Consider the following 19,613-nt stretch of genomic DNA (forward strand, 5'->3'; position numbering starts at 1 on the left):
ATATGGCAACCACAAAGATGGCTGCAAGTGGAAATAAGTCTGCCTCAGATGTGAGCAGAAAAGTGAATAAACCTGCATGGAGAAAATCTCGAGTGCAAATTGCCCTTGACAACCTTTCATTTTCCTAAGTTTGCCCTAAGTGGAATAACGCAATGCAACAGGTAAAGCATGCTTTTCTCTGAGGCCAAAAGTCCAGCTTGAATGAAGAATAAACCTTCCACGAATTGTATCTGTATCCAAATATTACCCGGCCAGAAGGTGAAAGCAAGTTTACAGTCTCGACGTGTCCCAAACCGGTGCAAACAGCCACTCAAACCGAGCGTGAAGCAGATAATGAAAGTAACAAGGATGACTGTGCAACCTGATAAGGAACTAAACACTATTAGCAAGAAACTGTTGGATGTAGCTCACAAAGAGCAGTGAACTTGTTATCAGTGTAACAGTGTGACAAGTAAGAAATGAATACTACCAATTCCTAACAAGTTACATCAGGTCCACACAAAAAGAAAGAAATCACAGGCCATTATGTTCTGTAATCCATGCGCAAAACCGAACTAAGCATCAATTAATTGACTAGAATTATGAAAGGTTTGATGAATCCATCAAGTTCTTTGATAAGTTTGGAAGACTAGGTGATATTGAAACAGGATAGTCCCTGATATCATGCCATAGAAACCTCTTAGTAGCCTGCTTTCTTAAAAAATGTCTGACACCGTATACAACAGAAATGCCAAGGGTTAATGGCAAATACTGATAAAATAAATATTCTACTTAAAGAACATGACCAAAGAGCCCTCGGTTTTCATATCCTTTTACAAGAAGATGATAGAGTTAATATAAAACATTTAATGAAACAAGCGTTCAAAAAATACTGGCCAGGCTGCAGTAGGAGACCGGTCATTATAGTGTTTAGCTTTGCCTGTAAACTGACTTTCCGTAGTATATTATAGACACCTCAGTGACGTTAAAAAGCCATGTATTTAATGCTAGTGATTGCAAAACACAGATTGATGAGCAGACCAGAAGGTCTTGCTAGGATTATACAATAATTCAGTAAGATCCACATTTGCATATGCTTTGTATTCAGATCTGCTTGCAAACCTTACCTGCAGATGCTTGATACACAATCAGGGACTTTGACTTTTTCTGAGAATGTCTAAAACTTCGATTTCAGAAAGCCTCTATGTTGTAGTGTTTGGTCATAGTTTTACATCAGATGAATGAAACTTTCTCTTAAGGATACACCACTCCAGTGCACTAGTGGTTATAGTGTCCGCCTTGGAAGCGGCCGAGTCATACCAAAGACTTACAAAAATGGTACTAACAGCTGCCTCGCTAGGCGCTCAACATTAAGAGGTTAGTGTTAGGACTGGTCGGCCTGGTGTCAGGATGATGTGACTGGATGGGACATCATGCTACATGTCTGCGGCATGATGCCCCAGTGTTAGACATCACTGTAAACTGCCACACTGCAGACATCGTAGCGATATGACTCAAAAATTGTTAAAGCTACATTAAAAATCATAATCACACACACACACTCACTCTTAAAGATACTACCAAATTATTAAGTTACAATGTTATTTATTATGAAGACATGGATTAGAGGATGAATGGGTCACACGAACTTGTCCAGATTAACCCACAGTAGATTGCCTCATTGGATTCCCTTTCTTGGACCCTGTGTTGACTTTAACTAACCCAGAAACAATGAGCAAAACACTCAGCGCCACCATGATTAATAAAGTTAGACTCGGCATTTTTCTTAACAGTGATAGAAGGTAATCTTTCTTTCACCTTTGAATAAGGCACAAACGAGCCAATTCTCGCTCTCCAGACTTCGATACTTGTCCACATTTTCGATCAAATTCCAGAGCTCACGCAAACACATTATACACTTGAATTCACAGTTTACTTTACATAAATGGGTGCATTATAGCATGTATAAAGCCGAATTAGAATTGGAAAAATATCTCTCGTGGGGATTATCATATTTTCTTTGGAAGTTGCTTGCTTGGTTTACGTGTTCAGCGCGTATGCTGAAAACAGAGACAGGTAGGCTTAGCAGGATTGGCAGAATTAATAGGTATTGTGAAATGTTGATTTCGTAGAAGATGAATTCCATTTTGTATGTATTTGTCCAGCTTATGTACATTTAAGAAAGAAATACTTTAATGAAGTTTAATTCCATTTAATAAAGAAATACTTTAATGAGTCATAGTAATATATTAATCAGAAATCTTTCTTACTATATCAATTCGGCCTTTGGTCTTGGACAATGTTTGATAACTCAAATGAATGGTGAATAATATATTTAGAGGCAGTACCATCTTTGTAATATTGTTCACCGAGAATAGGAAATTACATGTAAATATGTATACTCATGAGGAACACTATATTGACACCATGGCACAGATTATATTTACTTGCATTGTATTTTGTAATATGGACCAGTGACCTAAATTAATGAATAAAGTATTATTATTAAAAGCTACAAGACATCATTACAGTTGTGAAGGAGACAAGACTGCCCTGAGAGTATTTTTGTCATAAACTTAACCCGAATGAAGGTATTACATAAACCAGCTGTCGGTGTATCTCAGTTCTAGTCCAGTGTGGAACGTTTGATTACTTTTATTGTCAAGAACAGCTGAGTGATATTTAAAGCTAATTAGAATAAGGTTAGTACTACTCGAATCTATCTAACTGCACATGTTATGTCGTTTTAGGACATAATATCAAACCATGTAAACTCAAAAAACATAGTTGAACCTTTTGACACAGGAATTCGTCCTCATCGAGAAACATAAAAAATTATGCTTACTGCTTGCCGATACTGCTAGTTTCTTTGTTCTCAAATCACCACCTTATGTGTCGCCACCCTCACTCACTCCAATATTGTATCTTTCCAACCAATCTTTTCGTTTTGCAGATTAAATTAAATGATGTTGGAGCTTCCTATCGTAGCCATGTATTGCTGGATACAATTCGTTTGAAAGAAGGAGACGAGGTTGCGGCTGCCGTTGCAACACCAATGACACCATCTCGAGTCGATTTATATTTATTAAAAAAAACGAAATTTTTACCGCAGAAATTAGTTATTCTCAAATCTTGGAACTTCATTAAACTAATACAAAAATATCTTTTAAACCCTTTAATACCCCAAATCTTACAGAAAGATGTTTAGCGCGTACAATCAGGGACAAAAAATTAAAAAACAAAATTTGGTACTGTTTTTCTGTCTAGCCACAATTAATATTAAGGGTAATGAAAACTAGATAAAGCAGTTATGACTGACCAGCAGTTGCACGTTTCCGAATAGAAGATTTCATATACTGACTGGGGGGTGACAGGTTTGTTATGCTGTCACTGTAGTAGATGTGGGGTGGGGTGCTTCAAATATTATATTTAAATTATTATAGAAGTCCCACCCAGGCTCGATTTTGGTTGGAAGTTAAATTAGTGAAAGATAGATGTAAAGCTCCGAGCCCCCAGTCAGCAATGCGGACGGTTAAATGATTGAATATACAAAAAAGTGAAATTCAGCTAATAACAATTTAATGACAATTCAATAATCAAATGATTAAAATTTCCCAAGTACTCTCCTTCCGCTCGACCCTGTGAGAGCCTTTTGCATCATTTGATTTGTACTGTGAGATAGCTTTCCACCTGTCCTTGTATTCTACTCATCTGTGTATTCTTCTCTCCTATTCCTCCAATTCCTTCTCCTCTTACTTCTGACTTTCTCTAAATTCCTTCTCTCCACCGACTCTTCGATACTCTTCCTCCTTCTCCACCTTCTCCTCCTCTACTCCTTTTCCTCCTCCTCGACACTATCCCGACTATACTCTCAAAACCGACTGTTCTGCTAGCCGCATTTCCTTCTCCCCTCTTAGGGACCCGGGACTCACTGAACAGGAAGTTCAATTCCCCAAAAAGCTTCCTCTAGGAAGCTTTGTCTTTCCTTAGAATCTCCTCTCTAAGTTTTCCCGCCAAATTAAGATTGGCTGTCTCAGAGTGATCCTATCTGCTCAGCAATCTTCCCAGGAGAACTAAATTTTCGCTTGCAAGGTTAGAAGTTATAATTAGAATGGAAATTGTCACCACACCCTCCGTCTCAATTCCAATTAGATGTCGCTTTGATTCGATCCAATCAAACTTAGCGGACAATGTCCTTCTTGTTGTCTGTCCACGTAAGGACGGAGTTAGAGCACGTTCCGTCCCTCGCGTGTTCCTCTGATCTCTGGACAAAGCTGTATCACGTAGGTGGGAAGTCGCTCGATCTAACGCCTGTGCCGATTCAGGATGCCGGGTCGTCTCTCTAGTCGCGGTAACCTTGCGTAAGAGATTAACTCTCGTCTGCGGCATGATTAAACAGCAACAATAGCTTGTACTAATACCTTAGTTTATACACGACTTACGAACTGGGGTTACGCACGAGGGAAACTATGTGGAATGAAAATTCCCAAACAAAATTCTGAACGTCCAAACACACCATAGGAGACCGGCCCAGCCATATAGTGTACGAGACCTAAGCGCTACATTGGCAGCGGGACCCGGCCGGTGGATTTGACAGTATGCCTAAATTTAGTTTTGGTCAATTGGAGAACGGGGACCAAGGCAGCAGCTTTGCTCGCTTTGCCCTAAGGCCCGTCCTGACTGGAGACTGACGTCAAACCCATAACTAGAGATTGTCGCCAAATTCGTCAATGGAGACTGTTATTCTTGTATAGGACAAAGCAGAGACGTGGTTCTACTGTGCCTCATGCATACCTCCTGAAGTGTGAGCTTCGAGCAGTGTACATACATTGCCAGTGTCCCGTAATTGGGAATCAATTTTGTTTTATGTATCGACTTGCACCCAATGAGACATAAGTTTCTGATCTGAAGTGAAGAAACCTTATGAAGATTTACCACCAGGGACAAATCTTGGATTTTGTTATTATGGAATGCAGTCTGTATAACAAATTTGACATAATTTATTTTAAGGATTTTGTATTCTTTCACTTTTATGTTATGTTCATTAACTTTACAAAATTCTAACACCATTTCTTTTATCTTGTATTACTATATGCATACGTCTATTTGTAAGGTATTATCTTCTAAATTTAAAAAAAAAAACATTTACTTTTTTCTATTTTAGAACTTAACTTTTAATCAGCACCAGATAACCAGCATTGTGCTGACGTGCCGTCGAACCCCGTATTTATATGCAATGTCGAATCTTCTTTCCAGATTTTCAGAATGAATGAAAAAAGAATGTGTTTAATGCATAAAATAAAACAATAGTACCTGAATATAGATAACTAAAGGTCTGTCCATGAATTAACTGGTTTTATTATTCCCCTTTACCCCCACCCACGTACTGAAGGTGAGGAAGATATAGCCATAGCGTTATCCTTCCGTCGGTACACGAGTCAGTTTCCGCAACACAGTTTGCTGTGGTCTATTTTTATCATTTATTCTCATGTGGCTTACTCGTGGACAGATGCAGATGTTAAGCTCCAAATGCTGTTTGCTTGAAGTTTAATCTTTGTGGTGAGAACTGTAAAATACTGGAAATGTTTCATTCCATATGGTCAAAATTTAAATTCTCTATCATTGTAGCCGGTAATTGTATCGTATTTTTAAGACAGACTTAGTTTACGCGTGTTTAGATTCAGCTGTGAACTAGTAAAAACGCCATATGATATACAATATTCAGTATGTTTGCCCATGACCTGTTTTGACAAACGAAATTTCCTATACCTACATTTGAAGGGAGATTAAAGTACATTAATTTGCCGTTTTCATGGCGAAATCTGACTGGATGAACTTTTTTAAACATGTTTTTTTTTATACTTTAGCAACGACATTGTTATAAATTTTAGCAAAACCAAGTATGGTAGATACATTTTAAAACGACATTAGAGCAATGTTTCATATTTTTCTACGGTTTAGAATTTTGATGACTTGGACTTCTTGTATCAGCTGTGGGAACATACAAATTCTACCAGCAGAGATCTTGACTTTATTAAACTAAAGCAGATTGCTCAAACATCCAGAAGTCTATCTCTTCGAAGCCCTCAAGATACAAACATTTGATAATATTCGTTGTTTTATCTTTTGTTCTGTCCCAATAAAGTATTGACAGTGTCATCGAGTTCATTCATCCATTTTTCTCCTTCTTATATTAGGATATTGTCAGATTGAAGATACTTACATTATCTTCAGACTGTTTGAGAAATCAAATGAGATAAGATGGCATCATCAATCGAGATCAGTTGGTATCATCAATTGAGACCCAGCTGGCATCATCAATTGAGACCCAGTTGGTATTATCAAATAAGACCCAGCTGGTATCGTCACTTGAGCATCAGCTGATATAATCAATTGAGACACAGTTGGCATAATTTTTAAAAACATTTTTTTAAACAAAAATTTTGCGTAATTGTCAAAAGGTCATGGATGCAAAACTACGTTTTACATTTATTGGAGGGCTGGAAAAAAGTTCTTTACGAAAACAAACGTAACTGCAGTTGTAATCAATCTATCTTCGGTTTTTGACTGTTTACCTTATGATATTCTAAACTGTAAGTTGTTAATGACATTCGTTACGTCAGATGCCTCAGTGAGTCCTTTTACTGAGCTGTCACAGTGTAAGCCGCTAAGATGTAGTATGTTTTGAATAATTGGACTTAAATTCAAAAATGGGTTACACAGGATGAATCCTCGAACCTTTACGTTGCAATGTTGTTTTCGATATTTCTTTTTAATTTTATTAAATATGATTTTCTACATAACTATGCTGATGAATACGCACTGTCATTTTCATTCTCAGACTTTGACATAATTCAAAATGAGTCCAAAATTCTGACTGACTGGTTCAACGGAAACATATCGCAATAAAGGTTGTAAGCATTGCCTTAGTAAAAAGACATTCTATGTAAAACATGTACTTAACATAAGCGATGTCGTCGTAAAATGTGAAGAAATTGCCAAACTGTCTGGAATCTGTAATGACAACCACTTGTAATTTAATACACGTGTAAATATATTTGTGGGATACCTTGAAGACAATTAACTGTTTACAAAATTATTGTTCAAAAGTTAACAAGACTCATTAAATAGATAACTTTATATACCTTTTTCCGTCAGCATCTGTTCCTTTACCTGGAACATCGTCAGTGATAGGAAAACTACTAAACTTCATAAAAGACAAAACGACAATAACATTCTCTGAGACGTGCATGACGATTACACCTGAAGTTACCACACACTCTTACTTAAAACAACAATGCCAATATTTAGTGCATAGACTTGGGTCAATGGCTCTAGAGACTTTTCAAATTCTGAATAAGTTTGTTCTCCATTGTTTGGATGATTTGCTCTATCATAAACACAATAAATGCAATTTTAATATTGAAATATTTGTATGTCCCACGAATTAAAATCCTAATCTATGGCAAAAAAAAGACAACTTTAGATCTGCATTATTCAAATTCTTATCCTGTGCTTTGTTATTGTTACCAAAACACGAAATTAACTTTTTAAACTGCCTATTTGAAAGTGTTTTCCCTGCTTAAATTTTAAAGTATATGATACGTAATATGTATATTGGAATTTTTAAAATATGCAATGTCTGTACGTGTTGCGAATCATGTTGATTAAATGTCTTCATTGTTTTGCTTTGTTTTTTGGTAATGTTGGCTACAAGCTCATCAGAGCACTTTTTGAATTGTTGCGTTAATGCAGACTATAAATGCAACATCTATTATCTTACCTTACAATGGGTCGGATCTCTGATGCATTCGATGTTTAAAACCTTATCATGTGCACAAAAATGAGTAAACGTAGATTCCCTTTTTTTTCCCAGACCCCCAATTTCGCTTGCTTCATGAAAGGAGCGCTGCTTCATTATAATCATAAAAATGAAGCCTTCTATCTTGGATAAACAATAATAACATCCACGAAATGTTTGACTTCGTTTTTAGGTACCACTTTCTTATGCCTCGTTTTCTGAGCACGGCAACCTATTGTATTGTAAGTAGAATGAAAGAAAATTGTTACAGGGTAGACAAATTGGCATATTCTTCAGTTGCAAATAATATACATATTTGAACATTTCACAGATTGATTGATTGATTGATTTTATTTTTAACGGCGCATCAGCACTGTTAGGCTATTTAGCGCCAAACAAAATGTTATATGCATAATCTTTTAAAAATTATAAAAAATCTCATATCGACCAGCGATATAAAAAAACAAATAGTTGAAAATAAAACGGTACGATGGTAACGGTACAAAATAAAGCTTCCCGATCAACGGGGGATGTAAATGTTGTATGTTAATGAAAAATTATGAAAAGGTATTAAAAAGGGACGGTATATATATTGCATAAAACTGCACAAGGTGATAGCATAAAAGAGTTTTGAGTAAATATTCACTGCTTTCAGGAACTCTATAATACAAGTCATGTTTATAGTATGAAAAGTTCCTTCATGTCATGCACATTGTAATACTGATTGCGCGTAGGTTGCAGGTCAAAACATTCTATCATAAAGTGCTTGACAGTGAATGGTTCATTGCAAGAAACGCACTCTGGTGAGTCTTCACCTTTTATTATGTGGGAGTGGGTGATATAAGTATGGCCAATTCGGATTCTTGCAGTGACTACCTCCTACCTACGCATGGTTCTGTAGGAAGGAGTTCATTCTCCTAGAGTTGGCTTGATTGCTTGAAGTTTGTTATTCAATGCATCATTCCATGATGCCTGCCACGTCTGACGTAAGGACTTTCTGACACTAGGTTTAAAATCAGTATACACAGAATGTAGGCTATTGAGTGGTAATTATTTTGTTGATATTTTGTTTCGTCTGTTTTGCTGTAATTGAAACGAGGACATGTTTATTTAAGGGATCGTTGCATGTGAGATAAAGTGGGGAGCTGTAGAAAATTAATTACCAATTTTTCATCTTAGTTGTCATCATTTTCAATATAAAAAACAGTTAAGTTTTCTTCCATTCAACAGACATTCCTTGAAGTACAGAGAATACTATATCTTTTGGCGGCTGTGTTTTCTTGAACTAGCTGAGTGTTTCTGTAACTTTATTATATAAATTTTTATTTGGAATTCCATGATTACATCATACTTTTCGTAAGAGTCATTGATGTAAATGTTCCTTTTCTTACAGTACCACAAAATATTTCACAGAAGTTAACTTACATAGGTAAGCGAAATTAGGAACAGTCTATACCCAAATTAATTTCTTGTCGGTATATAGAGAAAACGAATGCTCCTTTACACGCTATTACACTACTGAGAATGTACTAGTAACTGATCTGTGTATTTATGCAGGGTATCCCTAGTGTTTTTGTGTAAAAGTATTTTTTCTTGTAACATTAGCATTGGAAATTTATGTCACAACTTTTGAATCAGAGTTCGCAGTGCGTTTCTCCGCTCCATGAGGTCTCTCAAAAAGATTATTAGTGTTTACATTGCTTTTAAACGACTGTTTTATCTGAAACTAATGTCCACTATTTAGTACTTCTAACCTTAGATTTCTTATTTTAGTAACATGAGGACAATCGATTTGTGCTGCAGAGAGGGACACTGTAGATAGATATGAACCGGTATGGTCATGCCTCATGTTGGCGTTGACCCGTATTCTGTATGAAGAGAACATATGTACCGATAAATTGGTCTTATCTTTCATCCTAACAGACTATCCCATATCCTACATACACACTTGGGAGAGTCGCCTTTCATGGAGTGCTAAGGCCTTTACAATATGGGAAAGAGCATCGGTAAGTTCATTGTTCTCAACTGGATGGAGTATTTAGCATATATGTAAGCTTTTAACGATGCTCTCTACAACTGATTATTGCTTCTTTTTAGAGTACTAACTCTATTCAATGCCGTGAATGACTTAGGCTTTGTCGTCATACCCACGAGAATTTTACAGCAATAAAAAACAAGCTATTGTGCTCCAAAATCTGTACATTGATGCTGACATTGTACAAAAAGGGGTTTGACAACAATTTAAACATCATGTAAGCAATTTGTAATTGTTAAATTGTACATTTAGGTCTCAACTGGTTCAGCTTTACTTTTATGTGTATGTAGGAACAAACACAAGATATTCTCAGCACTACTTTTATTACGTTTATCAAATCTATTTTCTAAATGAAGACCCCAACACAGTTTAAACACAAAGGTGGCAGAATTTAAATAAATGATGTACATCACAAGCATTCTGAAACTAATTGGACTGTAAACAAGACTATAGCTTAGGTATCAGTGGTTTTAAAGCTGTCAACATTTACCTGTCTCAAACTCCAATTATACATGGCTGTGCCTCTTTAACTGATCTTACTATTAGATGGATAAAGATCGCATTTTCACCCGCGTCAAACAAAGGGAGACCTGATAATACCCGGATGTAAAACCTCATATTAAGGCACACGTGACAATTCTATTATATATATATATATATATATATATATATATATATATATATATATATATATATATATATATATATATATATATATATATATATATATTGGTACATTAGGCATTGTTGTAAGGATCGACGATTATCAGGGTTATATACATATTGTAAGTACATGTCTTTATATAGAAGTTCTTTTATGAAAGTAAGTAATCATTTATATTTGAAAATGTTTGACGTAAATATCTAAGCATAGAAGAGTAGTCAGGAAATTTTATCACACCCAAATGTGCGAATAAATCACTTAAAATGGGTACCGCTGATAACATGTGAGCAGAAATATTGAAACATGGTTCTCTGTTTCTGACCTATTTTAAGCTGCTATTTGGAATCTCAGGCTAAATGTTTACTGTTTGATCCAGATAACAAAACTGGTAATAGTAGTAGACCCACAGCCGATGGCTACGCACACATACATCATTGATCTTTTCGTTTAGTTGGTATAGACAATATTGATCTGTTATTTCTGTCTAGTAAAGACAATATTGATCGGTTATTTCTGTCTGGTAAAGACAAATGTTGATCTGTTATTTCTGTCTAGTAAAGATAATATTGATCGGTTATTTCTGTCTGGTAAAGACAAATGTTGATCTGTTATTTATGTCTAGTAAAGACAAATGTTGATCTGTTACTTCTGTCTAGCAAAGACAAATGCCGATCTGTTATTTTTGAATGTTATAAATATGTTGATCTGTTATTTCTCTCTAGTAATTACAATGTTAACCTGTTATTTCTGCCTGGTATATACAATGTTAATGAATAATTTCTGTCTCGTACAAACAGAGTTGAAATAGTTATTTCTCTTTCGTATAGACAACGTTAATTAGTTATTCCTGTCTCGTAATACAGTGATCAGTTATTTTTGTCTGGTATGGTTGTTTCTACCTGATGAAGTATATTCTGTACAAAAAGCGCCCAATTCTTCCACCGCTGTTGCATTTTATAACTGATATAACACTATTTTACAAATTAATAAGTCACCAAAAATTAAAAAGATTAAAAAGACACTTATTTTACAAACTGACAGGAATTGATATTTAAATAATAAACGAATTTCTTTCATCAATACATTTCTCTCATTTATATTTTGATTTCGAATTGTCTCTCTTAAATTTACAGACACGATTCTGTCCTTTCAAGTAATACTACTTGCGGCGTTTCCCGTTACTTTTACATGTAAGTACAGACACGAACAACTATTTATTAAAATTAATTAATCTTCTTGCAGATTCTGTCAGTTCATTTTTACAGCGATAACTGCTTTATTTAATTAAAGATGGAAGCAAAAATAGATGTCCATACATTTGTCAGTTTTTATAGATGCTGTTAGATGTCATACACCCTTCAGTAATAGTCACCCTTTTAAGTCATATTTTAAAACGATTTGAAAGGTCTCAATAAAAGAATGGTATTTCAATGAAGTGTACTCAACTCGGTGTCCTGTACTACATAAAATCTGTTATACGGTAATATATCATAAGCCAAATTATTTTCGTACTTTCAGATTTGACGTACATGTGTTGAAACCTCGAATAAAGCAATTAATATGTAACAATATTTGCATTGTTAATGCTTATTTAAATTTATATTGATTTCAAAAGTCAAATTAATTTAATGTTGCGGAGTAACAAAGTGCAGAACTAGTGAATTAAATAAATGAAATATTTAAAATATAATGTAGTTATTCAAATTAAGTTTAGCTCTGAGTGTTTTATTCACTTCTTTCTAAAATATCTTTCTACAAGATGGTGGACCGTTATGTTTGGGATGCCATCACATATCTCTGCCACGTGACTGTAACAGGCTCATACGATGCGGAGACCACGAAGTACGATTTTTGTTCAATGTTGTCATCAATGGTTTCTTATATCCATTACCTTGGCTGACATGAATAATGACGATAAAGTAACCATTCTTAGTAAAAGTTTGAAATATATGTATGCATTGAGGTTAAAAAACGTATTATTAGTAGCCAACCAAACACGATCAGGGAAAAACCTACTTATGTAAACGTTTAGACGATAATTCCATGTATGTACATGTCTCTTTTTAGACCACACGACGATTTGTTATGGGTAATGTTCCATTCATTAACTTAATGTCTTTATGTCTGTTTAATAATCGAATACCAGGAGAGAGAGAGAGAGAGAGAGAGATTCGTACAACCCCGTTCGATTTGTTAAAAAGCTTCTCTTAAACTCTGGAACATTTTGGTATTTTCCAGGTGTGCTATGTTGAACAAACTGTGTCACCCTCTGGGACGATATGGTATGATTCCGGATGCATGTCGGTTATGGTAAGCTGTGTGCGTGTGTGTGTACGGGGGGGGGGGGAGGGCGGAGAGAAAGAGATATGAATGTATGGACGATGGGATGAATGGATATTCCGGTACTTCTTTTAATATATTTATTACAACTGGTTCAGATTAGTAATAGTGTTGATTTGATATAATTAATAGTTATTTAATCAAATTTAGGTCGTGAATCTTTTGCATAACCGTCTCTACCACACGACCATGTAATAGTAATATTTAAATATTTAAGCATATATAGATTATTTATATTTTCCAGTGTGGCTTTATATATATATATATATATATATATATATATATATATATATATATATATATATATATATATATATATATATATATATTAAACAAGACTTGAAAATTGTATATTAAAATATTAACATTGTTTCTCAAATTATTTGAATTGCCTTCAATTTGTGTCCGTATTACCATATTAACAAGTTTGTTCAATTCCTATATTTTTAATCCATTTCTGATGTTGTTCAGTACAATAAGTTATTATTTCCTAAGATTAGATGTTCCTTTGTAAATTGGTCATCGTAGCAGTTAAATCGTCTTAAACTGTTTCCTTTATATATTATAGAGGAGTCCACGATAATTGTCTCTCCAGTTCCCTATCAAAAGAATATCTGTTTTTTGTGTGATTTATTTGCGAATCACGATCCTTTCCCAAGAGATTCGTACTCATTTCAAAGTGTGCGAAATACTATTTATCTGAAATAATGTTTGTGCATTCATCTGCATTTTTCTGACCTGATTTTTACTTCTCTTAAAGAGATACTGTTTTTATTTCTTATCTTTATACTTAGTATTTGGATCACTATCACATACAGCAACATTTATAGGCTGCAAAATTATATAACTGATCTTACTATTTGGAATGCTTTTGTCAAAGACCATTGATTTGACTTTGGAGTAGATATTGCAATATAACAATTTAGCCAAATTACAATAGTTTTTATTAAACCAAATTTCGCTTAGAACCTTTTTAACATTATTTTGTTCAATCCTATCAAAAGCCTTGTTTTGATTGATAAAAATCATTGCTCCCGATTCACCAGTTGTATCTGCACAGTCTGATATATACTATATGCACAGTCTGATGTATACTATATTCACAGTCTGATATATACTATATTCACAGTCTGATATATACTATATGCACAGCCTGATATATACTATATTCACAGGCTGATATATACTATATTCACAGTCTGATATACATTATATTCACAGTCTGATATATACTATATTCACAGTCTGATATATACTATATTCACAGACTAGTATATACTATATTCACAGTCTGATATACATTATATTCACAGTCTGATATATACTATATTCACAGTCTGATATATACTATATTCGCATCTTCTCGTGTCTTCATTGACAGGGTCTTTATGGCCAATCAGAACGACCTTTCTTTCAACCTTTTAATTTTCTTCAGGGTTTCCTTTATTTTTCCTTTTTCATCTTTATTATTTTCTGTTATTATTTTCTATTTTTTCCACCATATTTATTATACCACTACTAATTTTTCAATTTCTTCTTTCCCTCAGCTTTCAAATGTGTCTATATTAACATGTAATCTATTTAATATATTCCTTATTTTTACTTAATCAAAATTATTTTTTTAATTATATTGTTATGTTTATGTTATTCACTGTGCATTTCCCCCATATAAATCTATTAAAAATATACCCCATATCGGTCTTTCGTTCATATATAATTATAATTCTAGTGGAAAATGATATGAGAAAGCATCATCCAAAATATTCCATTTTTAAACTTCCTTTTCAAATTGTTTTACTAAAATAAAATCTTCTTCGTTCTTTCATATTCTATTGAAAGTATCTTTTGCTAGGTTATAATTGGCTACAATATCTTTTATATTTTATTTTTCCATGATAGGTGCACTGATATTAGCGAGTCGTTTATCTTTTTCCGCAGTCGTATCGTAGTTTGGTAATACATGGTTTAAATCCCCCAATTATTAGAGATGTTTCGAATGTTTCGTAATATTTTCCCAGATCTGTCCTACAGACCTTTTTCTCGTGATACTAAGTTATTGTGTATATATTTATAAAATTAATGGCTTTAAAGTTTATATAAATCAATCTCCCATCAAATAGATGGTCAGATTCTATTTATTTACGCAATTTGTATAATAGAATTCAGATAAAAGTAATAATTTTACCCCTCTGTTATGATTTCTAACAATAACTATAACTATCGGATACAGTTTCATGTTTAAAAATATTAGATTCTTCTTGTGTGATTTTTCCAGTTTCTCGTAGGAAGATATATGATTTATATTATACCATTTTTATTAGCTGGTTTAATTTATATATAATATTAAAAAGATATTTTATACTCAAATCCAATTTATTGTTATTATATTTTGTTCACGAAGGAAATTTGTTTTGTATCTGTTTGTGTCCTTGTCAATGTATTGTTTGTAGTTTTAGATTCTGTTCTAACTCCTTTGCTTTATCGCCAGATTTATCTTTTTCTTAATTTACTGATTGGGACCGTGAGTGTGGAGGAAGAGATCCTTTCCTTTTAATGTACGGGCCTTTAATATGTTGTTTGGACACCAAGACATATTTGTGAAGACAAATGACAGTCATGGCTATTTAACTAGATTTTTATAATGAAAATCAATTGAGTGACTATGATTTTTAGAATACTGTGTTGTCGTCTCCTTCGGCAAAGCATTAAAAGGAAGGCCACATGCCTGATTAATCAAGCCCTCATTCTTAATTAAATTAAAAACCAAATAAAAATCCCAAACATGTTCTATGGACCATGTATACAAATGAATAACATCAATCACAAATAGATAATAAGCAGATAATAATCTTTCTTCAATGGCTTTCCTATAGGCATTTAGTTGTTAATAATTCGCCTTAAAATTGGCATTTTCCATGGTGGAAAGACTTCAGATTAGCTTATTGCCATCCCTAATCTGTGTTAAGTATTGTTTTAACCCTGCCTGCTTTTGAAACAGTTTCCAGGTATTTGTTTAACCGACAAGTCTACTACACAGCAACAGCATTAGATAATCATTTTAAATCTGTTCCAGCGTTTGTCATAAATTTAGCAGCTAAAATACATTGAAGTCTGGAGTGAGTTTGGGTTTAATGGGGCGGGGGGAGGGGGAGTAGCGTAAAATTTAAATTTGGGATCGAAATTTGTTTTGGTATTCGGAGTTAAGGGGTTTCGTTTTTCTGGATCAAAATGATGATACTAAAGAAGGACATAATTCGGGACACCACACAAATTATATTTTGTTTTGAGGGGTTGCTATATATATATATATATATATATATATATATATATATATATATATATATATATATATATATATATATATATATATACTCTTGGTATATGGCTATGTATAATTTTTTACGTTTTTATTCCTGACTGTAAATTGTAGTGATTATATATAGATGAGATTTGGCGCACGTTCATAGTGTCTTATTTCTAATACATTAAAGAACGTAAATAGATGATTACGTATGTCTTAACAGTTACCAATAATATAATTATTTATAAATATGTTTGCAAGATTGGACAGATGGGTCAGGTGATATAGAAAAATTTAGTTTATTCCCATTGGATGAGTTAGATCACACAAATAGGTGTTTTGAAATATTAGATTGGGTAGGAAGATCTGTTTTTGTAGGTTATATTGTGACATATGGTCGTAATAGACTTTTGAAGGTGTATATAATGAAATAATGGAGCAATCAGATTCATTCCTGTTTTAGAGTAATTATTTATATTATTCTTGTTGTAACATCAAGCCTGCAGACATATTCTATGTTGCATTTAGAGTTTATTTTATTTGAGAGGAAACCATTTGTTTGGTATATTCAGTAGAAACAGAAAGTACTGATTGGACTATAACATTATTTTGGAATTATTGTGAATTATTCAAAGGAATGTTGAACAAAGCCGTTTTTACAATGTCACGATTCTAGGCGAACCAGTACAATTCAGAATCTTTAGGACATTAATATACTTTTTTCAGGATTATTTTGAATAGCTTTCATAATGCTGTAAGTTTCTCTTACATTTTCATTTATAACTTTGATAATTAAACTAATTGTTAAGTTTTACAAAACTTGTTGGTTTTGATTCTTTCTGTAACTAAGTTTATGACCATATAGTCGTGACAGAAATTGGGGGCTCGTCCGGGATATGAATTTCAGAAATATTTCAGTGAAATTAAAATTGTTCTGAATTTTAAATTTAGATGAATTTCAGTTTAAACTTTTTGTTGTCCCTGGTCTTTGGATTTTCATCGTGAAAACGAGAAGCTTTCACAGTGTCATTTAGGGTGAAGAGTTTTGTTTCCGATCCAATCCAGGAATGGCTAGAGTATTTGAAAGTGGAGTTACAGATAAAAATAATGGAATCAGAGTTAAGAAAGGTTAGGTTTGTTTCAGATAGAAACAATGCAGGAAGAAAGAGAAAGGGAAGAGCGGTAAGTGCAGATACAAATTTAAATGCCAAATGTTCATGGGAAAAAGAATAGTTGAAAGGTTGTGTGCATCTAAAAGGATTGATAAAAATTATGACAAACTTAGACAACTCGTATTAGTAGAAGAGTTTAAGAACTGCATTTATAGTGACATCAAGACTTACCCCGATGAACACCGTGTAGACACTTTGGTAAACGCTGATGATACGCCTGTTGACTATTCGTTGACTCGCTACGTTTTATTTGTCAATAAGTTTTCCTTTTAGCATATGGTTAGTAAGAAATCACATCAGTCTCAAGAAAATACTTACAAATTCCAATCTGGCAGAACTTACAAGAATCCAACGTTTGATAAGATTGATCCGAAATCCGTATCTCTACCTACATAAACGTATTGCAAGAAAATGGTTCACGTTATTTTGATCGCTTTAATTTAATAAATAAACAATAGAATACATACAGAGCAGCTACAAATGCTCTTGTTTCTCAGAGGTCAAGGGTATGGTCATATATGGGAAACAATGCATTTGTGGAATCAAACAAACGCCAGTCTGATTTGATTATGGAGAATTATGAACAATCAACGTCGAAGAGTCCTATATCATTAATATTGATTTGGCCACTCCTGTCCCTACTAAAATGTTAAGGAACAACGGGGCTTATCAGAGTGTTTCATTATCAGGTACTTGCCTTTGTCTGCGAAGTCTTCATTTGAATGTGTTCTTGTTCAGGGAGTACAGTGTCGCTAAATTCAAATTCCATGGTGTTCATTTATTGCTAGGCAATGACTTAGCTGGAAATAAGGCTGTGGTTAATCCACTTGTAACTGACAAGCCTTGTTTGGATAAAAAACTGATCCTATTGGAAATGAAATCACTGATTTATTCCCTGCTTGTGCAGTTACTACAGCTGTGGAAAAAGAGCTCTTGAGAATAAAGTTGATAAGGAAATCATTGCTTTAGCTGATACATGTATTGATCAGGATTTTTGATGAGGTCACCTTTGCTCCTGTCTGATCAATCAAGAAGTACTGATCAAAGTGATCCTTTTTTAACCACTCATTTTTTTATTTCTATCAGGGCGACAAACGACAATGACTTGTTGTCGAACAGGAAAAAGGTTCCTGAGATGTTTTTTTAGAGGGCTATTAGCGAAGCTGATTCTGTAGAGATACGAACTTGCTATTTTTTCACATCTGGGTCCTTATGAGAAAATGGCGACTACCTGAGGTACCCGCTGATGACGTGTGGTCACTGAGCAATCCAATTGTAGTTCCTAAGTCCTATGTGTAGGAAATTCTTAGTGTAGCCGATAAAACTCATTTGGCTGGTCATTTAGGAGTCTCTATTACATATCACAATATATTACATCATTTGTATTAGCCAGAAAATTAAAAGTGATTTTCCAAATATTGTTTATCTTGTTTCATTTGTCAGTTTGCCAGTTTTAGTTCCTGAAATAGTTTTTGGACGTGTCATTGGACCATTGGATTTGGTAAAGATAAACTTCTTTTAACAGAAGAGTGCGACATGAATCTTTAAGATTTTGACTATGAATGTGGATTAGCAAGATATAATCTTATATTTACTCACTTGAGACTGAAATTGAGGCAGGTCAAAACTACAAAAGTAGGAATTTTTTTCAGCTTTGTGATAAAGTTCTGTCTCTCTTTGCAATACTGTATAATCCTCTTCAGGTTACATTCTATGGTCCTTATAAAGTTAAAATGAAAGTGATTTAAATTATATAAACACTCCTAGGAGGCCTTAACAGAAATAACTCCGTCACCGGCTATGTAAATATGTTAACTGAGTAGGTTTTACGAGATAGCTCTGTAAATCATTCAGTAAATTTAATAATATTTGCCCTACTCAGTGACGATTTAAATGATGACATACAACCGGATTATATTGACTTTGATTCAACCAGCCTTCAGAGTTATGAAATATTAGAGAATTTAAACCGTAAACTTTCACATCTACAAATAGAGGAAACTAATGCGCTAAAGCAGCTAATAGGTGAATATGTGCACTAGTTTCCAGATGTGCCCACTGGAACAAAAAAATCTACCACTATGTTGAAATTCTAGATTCTAAGCGTAAAATAGAACCCTTACAGGATGAATCCCTCTCAAGCAGGAATGTTTGAAAAGGAAATATAATATTTGTTGGAGAATGAATTTATTGAACCATGCAAAATTAACTGGAGTTTGCCTTGTATTCTTGTGCCGAAACTATATAATTCTTTTCGTATGTGTACTGACTATAGAAAATTGAACAATGTCACCAAAATAATTATTTCCAATACCAAAAAT

The 19,613-nt window shown here is 33.8% G+C and overlaps 1 protein-coding gene across 2 annotated transcripts in view; it reads left to right on the plus strand.

Moving 5' to 3' along the window:
- The first annotated feature begins 9,677 nt into the window (after nucleotides 1-9,677).
- LOC149803817 (C-type mannose receptor 2-like) overlaps nucleotides 9,678-19,613 on the plus strand; it is a 53,452-nt gene continuing 43,516 nt past the window's right edge. The window contains exons 1-4 of one of the 2 annotated variants that reach the window (XM_089951443.1): nucleotides 9,678-9,786; nucleotides 11,613-11,669; nucleotides 12,239-12,321; nucleotides 12,718-12,789. In XM_089951443.1, coding sequence (XP_089807569.1) covers nucleotides 9,771-9,786; nucleotides 11,613-11,669; nucleotides 12,239-12,321; nucleotides 12,718-12,789 — 228 coding nt within the window. In that variant the 5' untranslated portion in view covers nucleotides 9,678-9,770. The remainder of the gene's footprint in view (nucleotides 9,787-11,612; nucleotides 11,670-12,238; nucleotides 12,322-12,717; nucleotides 12,790-19,613) is intronic. The other variant, XM_089951442.1, reaches the window with a different exon arrangement.

Source organism: Sinohyriopsis cumingii, chromosome 3 (genome assembly GCF_028554795.1).
Source record: "Sinohyriopsis cumingii isolate HCF-2022 chromosome 3, ASM2855479v2, whole genome shotgun sequence".
In the NCBI taxonomy this organism is placed as follows: domain Eukaryota; kingdom Metazoa; phylum Mollusca; class Bivalvia; order Unionida; family Unionidae; genus Sinohyriopsis; species Sinohyriopsis cumingii.